The sequence below is a fragment of the Anoplopoma fimbria genome, chromosome 8 (assembly GCF_027596085.1).
Source record: "Anoplopoma fimbria isolate UVic2021 breed Golden Eagle Sablefish chromosome 8, Afim_UVic_2022, whole genome shotgun sequence".
Taxonomy (NCBI): Eukaryota; Metazoa; Chordata; class Actinopteri; order Perciformes; family Anoplopomatidae; genus Anoplopoma; species Anoplopoma fimbria.
Genome location: NC_072456.1, coordinates 17,110,606 through 17,119,105, shown reverse-complemented (window position 1 = coordinate 17,119,105; position 8,500 = coordinate 17,110,606). Strand labels below are relative to the sequence as shown.

At 41.0% G+C, this 8,500-nt stretch overlaps 1 protein-coding gene across 3 annotated transcripts in view; it reads left to right on the top strand.

Annotated features, from left to right (window-relative positions):
- The first annotated feature begins 2,187 nt into the window (after positions 1-2,187).
- negr1 (neuronal growth regulator 1) overlaps positions 2,188-8,500 on the top strand; it is a 131,243-nt gene continuing 124,930 nt past the window's right edge. For all 3 annotated transcript variants that reach the window (XM_054602282.1, XM_054602280.1, XM_054602281.1), the window contains exon 1: positions 2,188-2,387. In XM_054602282.1, the coding sequence (XP_054458257.1) occupies positions 2,218-2,387 (170 nt within the window). In that variant the 5' untranslated portion in view covers positions 2,188-2,217. The remainder of the gene's footprint in view (positions 2,388-8,500) is intronic.

Here is an 8,500-nt window from a genome sequence, read left to right as displayed (position 1 = left end):
TGATAGTCCGGTGTCTGATCTCTTTCATCATGTTCATAATTCCTGGGGTTATTATGAGTTGAATATTAGAGGCTGCCAGTCTGCTCAGTGCACTAACACAAAATGGAGTCATTGTAATTATAGCTTTCATGCATGGGAAGGTTCATTTTCTGAGGTAGCTCAGCAAAAAACAAAAAAAAAAAAAAAAAGTCAATGTTGTGACTGACAAGAGAAAGATGAAGAATATCTTACTGTCACAGCTCAAACTACCTCTGTCACAAAACCAGAGTGAAAGTGTTGGTATTGATGGCATTATCACAGTTATTAACAGTAGAGGGAGCTTCAGTTATGCAAATTGGAATTTTCTGCGTGACAAGATGAACTTTTCACTCCCCCTCTTTGAATGCTGCTCGTCATGGAGCATTGGTTGTTGACTCCTTTCCAACACAGTGGAATGTCCCTTGTAACCTCTGGAAACCAGCTCCTTGGCTCTCTGTCACAACCAGGTCTGCAAATAGAGACGTGTCCCAACTCCTACTCTCTCACATCAATGCGATGAACTATTTATCTCTTCAGATAAATAATAACCAAATAGGGAAAGGCAACACTCACATCACCAAGAAGGAATTCATGGACGATCAAGACTCCTTTTCTTGGCAAAATTCTAAAGCTGGTTTCAGTGTAAACACTGAAGAAAACCGTTAAGAAGTTCACAGCCACTCACCCCATTTAATTTCAATGGAGCAGCTCCTGACAGTGCATCTTGATAACATCACAAACTGCAATCCTGGGTCTGTGGTCTGTGAGATAGGAATTAAAGATAAGATATCATGAAACTTTTTTGATCCTCCTGGAGAAATGTATAAAAAACGTATAAGAATCCAGTGGGAGAGAGTGTTATATAGAATACAGAGGAAAATAATAGGACTCATTTTATATAAGATATCAACTCAAAACTGGAAAATGAAATCAACAATAAAACAACAAAAAAAAAAAAAGCTGAAACAGCACCACTCAATTGTTGCATAGGGTAAGTTGGTCCTTGCTTACTGGCAGCACCAATTTAGAATATCCCCACAATTCATCTTGTACACTTATTTTGTAAAATCTTAAACTGATACATTCTAAAGCACATGCTGACTGACACAGCCCGTATGCTTGATTCTTTTTTTTCTTCTGTTATGACAAATTCCACAGGGAAGTTTTGTTGATGTTATGTTCATAACAATAACCCACTGCCAACATGTCACCTCAGAGAAATGTATGTCATTTCCATGGTTACAGCTGTACAGTCTGTTAAGTATTATGTAGGCTAAGTCAAAAGGCTTAGAGCAGCATAATGCAGAGGGCTGCTGCTCTTAAACAAACTTTGTATGTCCCTTGTGTGTGTCTCTCTCTCTTTGTGATGACTGTGTTTGTGTGTTATAGCTGCTTGTAGCAGTTTTTCTAGCGTAATGAAATATCACTCTAATATTCCCAAGGTCTCCCAAAAGGGACTTAAAATGTCTCAATGAGTTATAATGTTATAATGTCTAAATTGTATTTTGTGGATTTTTTTTTTTTTTACTTTTCTTATTAAATGACACATTATACTCCATGATTTTTAAATGATTACACACAACTACCTTTTGAAAAAAATCATTTTATTGTCATAGTACATTTCTAAGAGTTTTCCTATGGGATAAACCTGCGTCAGCATCAGAAAGCTCCATTACCACCAAATGCTCGGATTGTTCATTTCCTTATAGTGAATAAATAGGCAGAGCTGCTCCAGTCGATATCTTAAATTGCTCTTGGGTTGTATCAATACCTACCGGTTTTACTGCTCCATCACGAGCCACTGGGAACGGGTTGCCCGGGAAACGGCCGCATGGCAACAGGATCAGAGCCTGGGGGTTGTCTGCTTCTAGGTCTGCTCCCATTTTACATCGCATTTCCTCACTAGATGGTGTGCAAGCCACTGGAGAGTACACTTCCCCGCACAGTGGGCTCCACATCCAGCACAACTAACCGGGGAGACTACATAACGGCGGACCGTTTTCCGCGGAGGAAAAAAAAAAAAAAAGTGTGGAAATAAAGCGTCGTTTCGCGTAAAGGTTTTGTGTCATTTTTTTTTTTTTTTTTTTTTTTTTTTTTTAAATCTTAACTCCGCTTTTTTTTTTTGATTTTTTTTTTTTTTTGCAAACAAGGAAGACTTTTTTTGGGGGGAAAAAGCGGCACCCACAACACACAGCTGTGATGGACATAATGATTGCGGTGCAGGATGCGTGTGTCTCTGGTCAGTGGCTTACTGCGATCATACTCAGCCTGTGCTGCGTCCTGCCGTCGTGCTTGCCCGCCGGACAAACTGTGGACTATTCCTCGGTTGAAAGTGTGGTGAGCAGACAGGGCGACACGGCTCTCCTGAGGTAAACCCCCGATACGGCAACTTCACTTTCTCCCGACCGCGCTCCCTCCTCCACCTCCCGCACTCCTTAACCCCAGCTCCGTCGTTTTTTAAATATGTCTATTAACTACTTTTTGCTTGCTACAAACACACACACACACATACACACAATAGGCCATTTTCCCTCCATCCCCGTCCTGGTTTTTCCGCCTGACAAGAGGGAGAGAGGGGGGGCGGCCAGGGAGCGGAGGTAGCTACGCAGGCAGGACGCCGCCGTTGCAGCAAGTGTAGCGGCAAAGTTTTCCAACACACTCCCCCCCTCTCTTCATGTGCACCCTGAGATGATGTGCTTTTGATTTAAACACTGCTTATTGCATGCATGTTATGGGTGACATTATGGTGCTCCGTCACACAGGTTTCTAATGCTACGGGTGATGCAAAACATCAGCGTCAAAATGTTGTTGTGTTTTTTTTTTTTTTTTCTTTTCTTCTCAGCGCTGTCCTGTCACTTTGGCTGAATGTATTATGTGATGTCGCAGTTTCAAGACGAGGCTGAAGAGTGCATTTGTGGTCGTTTTGCTGTTTATCCAGAATCGAGTTATGGCAATGACGCGGTCTCTCTCTCTCTCTCTCTCTCTCTCTCTCTCTCCATCATCATCCTCCTCCTCCCCCCTTCCCCCATCCTCCCCCCCTCCCCCATCACGTCCGTCACGTACGCTACGATGCCAGCTGCAAAGGTAGCTGCTCATTAAGGGCTAAATCAACTGGGCGTGGCTTGGACCAGTTTTTAAAAAAAAAATAATTATATAACATATTCTATTTCATATCTATATGTATCATCAAAAAAAAAAACATTGTCAAAATAATTTAAAACGTAATCACTAATAGTACTTTTAATGCATAACTTCCAATATATCAATCTTGCAGTTTTCTTTCCAGGCTATAATGCAAAAAAAAAATCTATTTCATTTCTTCAGAGAAATTCTGAACTCTACACAAAACTCTCCAAAAAAAAAAAAAAAAAAAAAAAAAAAAAAGTATGCAAATCTTTGGAGGGCTGTGTGATAATATCTTGTTCTACCAATATCAAATATCCGTTGTGATGGCTCTGAGGCTGAGGGGGCCGGCCTGCCCCCATTTCAATATGAATTCTGTGATGTTGACTCTGAGAGATGCTCGGTATGGACCTGAATACAGAGCAGCTAACTGACTAAAGTTCCACTCTGCCCGGCTTTCAGTCATTGTTGTCTCACACTTGATTGCTGAAGAGCTGAGTTGTTTCTGTAGCATAAGGTCATCACGAGTGGCTGCATGGAGATGAGTGCCTTACTATGAGTGTGGTTCAAATGTGTAGGTGTTCACAGATATACTTTTGCAACAGCTGAGGGGTACTTATTATATTTTCCCTCTTTCCCTACATGTCCTTAAGGGACGTCCCTGAAAAGAGACTTACACCTCTGACTGTCTCTTTAGAGAGGGCGTCTAATTCCCTTGTGTCAATCTGGGGTTGGCTCTGATCTGTGGCAGAAGCTTTGCCTGAATCCTGATGGTTTATTGGACCAGAGATTATCCCGGTGCTATGAATCAGCTCAATAAACAAGTTTACTCCCACCCCTCAATAAGGCAACACTCTCCGTAAGTGGGTCATCGCCTTAGTAAATGCCGTCTAGGAAACGGATCGGGAAAACATTTTCAAGTTGCTGTCATTGCCAGGTTCTTACAGTTAAATAATGGGTTATTCAGCACTCGATGTGATCATTCATTGCTTTTCATTCACTCACGTGAATGCCGCCACTGCGAAGTTATCACTTTGCTGTGCTCGCACCTGTTGACCTAAGAGACTGTAAACCTCTTAAAGAGCTCTGCTTGCCTCTCTGGAGCGCATCTAGTTGCAAAACGCATCAAAGTTTTGATGAAGGCCTTCTCTGTCTTGGAATAGTCATTTACTCAAACTACAAAGAATCATGGCTCTGTCTTTTGTCCTTCTTTGTTTTTTGTTTTTTTACTGGTCCTAAGCGTCACGCATCTACACATGAACCATTTCTTTTAGGACCTCAGTACAGAAAACAGTGCCTGTTTGTTGAGTTTCTCCATTGATGAGACCCCGGACTATTACAGGGCAATTTTGCTGTGCCCCTAAGCTGATTGCTGGCTAAAAATGTGGGCATACTCAAATACCAACAAACCAAGAGCACGCAATTAGTCACTGCCTCTGGATTATGGAGTAGCTCCCGAGTGAAGCGTCCACTGTTGTATGTTCATTTCCCGCACCTCTTTAATTCTTAGCGCTGCATTACTGCTGCCCTGATTCACGTTGGACAGTGGGTCCACATCAATTAAATGATTTGGGCTTCTTGAAGATGAAGAATGGTCTGCATGTGTATCATCACCCTTTTAAATCTTTTTTGATTACTTAAAAGCTCAGCCAGTTTCAGCCTCTTAACAAAAGGCCCCTGTATTCTGAAATGAGTGGCCTGCAGCTTCGACAGTGTCTAACACAAGTGCATTCAAGTTATGCACGCATGCTGCGTTTTTTTTTTTTAACATACTGGAAATCTATTAGCTTCCACAGGGAGCACATTGTTTTGGAGGAGCTACGCATCCCTTTCTACGCCATCATTATGCAGCTTTCATGTCATTTGGATTCAATTGAATAAACCTTGACTCGTCCCCGTAAATGAATGCTATGAGTTTGAGGAGGCCTGCCAGATGAAAAGACAGTTTCTCCATGCTGTCAGGAAACACACGGTATCAGTGGCAGCCCCTTCCACATCGATAAGCAGCTGTAATCAACAGCAGTTGATTATAAAGAGTGAGTGTAAATGTAGTCCAGACAGACTGAAATCGTAAGAATAGGCTGCTACAGTATTGCAATTTGCAGTAGGATTTTTAAAAGCACGTTTGTCTTTTTATCGTGGTATATTGTATCTTCCCAATGAAATATGTGTGATGATCGTGTACTGATCAGCTTGAAAAGCTACATTTGACATTGTTCAAACACAGAAAACAGGAAGCGGGGAAATAGATTGGAGTGAGGCTGTGCGCATCAAGAATAAGACAATTATCCAAGCTTATTTTTGTCATTTAGTTTGACAGTTAGCCCTCAGCCACAAAGAAAGGCCTGCACCGAGGGTCCCTAGTCTCTGTAATGGTGCTAAATTGACCTGTCACGAGTTTGATAGTCTGGTATTCGTGTAAATCTAAAACCATTGCCTCGTGTCAACAGACCAGTTGATGAAAATATTTTCTGGCTGTACATGATTGTACTTGGGCTTTTTCTAGCCTTATCCAGGACAAAAACGGTGCCATATCTTTTTTCCTCAACTGTGTCATTATTATGGCTCTGAAAGGTCTTGACATTTACTATACGCACTTGTGCCAGAGACAACGTCTAGTTCAAATGCCTTGGTGTCCCCATCCCAACGTAGATGCCTGTAAGACAGAATAGGGGGATTTTAAGTGACAGTTCGAACTCCACAGGACATCATTTAAATAAGGACTTGTTGACTATCTCCTTAACACAGACCATAACCATGGCTGAGAAGCACCCTCTCCATTTTCTGCATTTCATCAGTTTTTTTTTAATTAGCGAGTTCCATTAAAAAGTATAACAAAGGCTACTTCCTCTCCAACAGCTTGGTTGGAGATATAGCAGATAAAGCGTGCGCATCAGTTCGCTGTCAAATATCTGCAGTTTCATGCACTCATTTGGGGGGGAAACCTGGTTTACCTCTTCTGACACATCTGTGGGCGCACCTGAGTCTGTCACTGTTAATTACGCCCAAATCCCCTCGTTGCTGCATCACATGTTCAATGCGATCAGTGTTGCTGTCAGCACAATGTTGCTCTCTGTTACAGTCCTCATGCTCATCGTGGTCCCCACATCTCGAGAAGCAAGTGCTGTGCATGTAATCTGACCTCTTTTCTTCCAGTGAATAGACACTTTCATATTGATGCTAAACAATGGGAATGGGGGAGGGGCTGTTGTTGTGGAGGGACTCCCAGATGGAGCCATCCTGGCCCACATATAGCTAATGGCGAAAAACGCGTAATGTTTCATGTGAAAAAAGCTGATCTTTCCTTTTTAAACAGTAGTCTAAATCCGGTTGCCCAAAGGTATTGGTCCATTTGCAACTGACGTGTTCTAGTATGGATGGAAATTACCCAATGACGTGACATGCTAGCTAGAGCAGTCCCTAAGAAGGTTTTCATGGCAGCTGCCTCCTTTGAAACCTCCAGTTCACCTCTTCCACAGCATCCTCTTGTATCTGAGAGCCTGTCATGGCTCGTTTTAAACTGTTTAATTCAGCCTGTTGTCGAAAGCAGCATCTTCTCTCAAATGAGACAAGAAATGATCTCAAATGTGTCGATCTTTTTAGTCTTTTGTGTCAAGTGATTAACAGTATATTCAATCAATAAAGAAATATGGTACTCATGAGATACATCAAATGTTTTTTTTTAAATAGATTTACAGATGAGCCTAGGTTAGCTATTCATATGCATATGATGGTGCACTGCATTCATCCCCTTTTTAAAAAAAACATATACAGAAAAATCCCATTTAGTGTTGAAAGATTCTTATTTTTCTGGCCTCCAAAATCTAACGTTCAAGGATGTTTTTTGGTTACATGCCAGGGTTTATATCCTCTTGTAACTATGTAGTGAAGCTAACATACATTGAAAGCCGAATGAAAGCACATTATAAACCATTTCCAAATGGATTACATTTACAGTCATCATTTTTTAGGCAAGTCAATCCATTGTACTGTCTCAAAATTAAGTATTTCTATTTCTAATACATTTCAATTAGCACTAAAGTGATTGAGTGCCCCGGTAAATTAAAGCCTAAATGAAAATGCTTTCCCAAGGTAAATCCTTTCGAGGGAAATAGATGCTATGCTAGGTTTTAAAGCATTTTTTCTAATATTCTAATATTCTTATAATCACTACAATTATAGGGGATGGGGAAAATGATTTGGGGTGGAAAATGGAGCTTTCGCCCGTACCAAGCTGCGAGCTTCCACGTAATTGCAATAATTCTACAGAAAAATCTCAGAGGGGTGTTTTTGTGTTGTGAGAAAGCCATAAGCCTCAAAATGAGTCTTGACAGAGAGTGACTGGAGAAGCAATAACAGGTTATCTGTTGGGCAATTTAGAAGGGAAGTTACTTGAAACTGAATATTTGAGAAAAACATGTCTGTGTTAGAAGACATCTCCTTTTTTTATTAGCATCAATCAAAGAGTGTGCCTTGGAAACGGTTTACTATTTAAATTGAGCCCTGGGCCGTGATTGGACCACTTATTATTTAAAAGTGTTATCATTTCATAAAGTGTGGATACTTTCAAGGCAAGTTTACTGAGCTTTTAACAGACTGCTGAAGCAGATAATTGACATGTTCTTTGATTTTCAATAGGCTGTATCAGAAATAACCCTGTTTCTGTGCATGTTCTTGTGGCACATGTATTGTTTTTCTGTTTAGAAGATTAAACTTCTCTCTCCGACAGCTATTCCAGAGTAACGTTCCTTTAACCGACCCTTTTGTGTGTACAGCCTTTTCCGCTCCAAATCATACAGTATGCCAACACTTCCAGTCTTTCATCACAGAGGGCTGAAACGATTCCTCAGAGCCCCTTCAATTAAAATCCTTAATCAATCAGTTAGCATCTCCTTGTGTTTCATGATAATTAGTTGTGCTACTCTGACAACATTGCGTAATCTCATCTGGGCGTCCTCAGTTGAGCCTAGTTATAAACCAGCAAGCCTTGGTGTGTGTCTCTCATACCAGCAGGTCATAAACAAAACTCGCTGACATCAGAATTTGATGGTGAAGCTCTGAAACAAAGAGTGCAGGCTTACGGGTCGTACGCTTTACTTGGTATGCTGAGCATGAAAAACACCTCAACCTTTAGTGAGCCTCTGCCATACGTGAAATGTCCTACTCGGGGAAATCTCTGCAGGAGGACTAATCATATATCCCTGAACGTAGCTCTGTTTTAGTGCAAATCAGAAAGTGAACCTTTTCATGCAATTTTGATTGACCCAAATCTCCATATATATACATATATACAGTACCAGTCAAAAGTTTGGACACATCTTCTCATTCAACTACTTTGAAGAATCTAAAATATAAAACA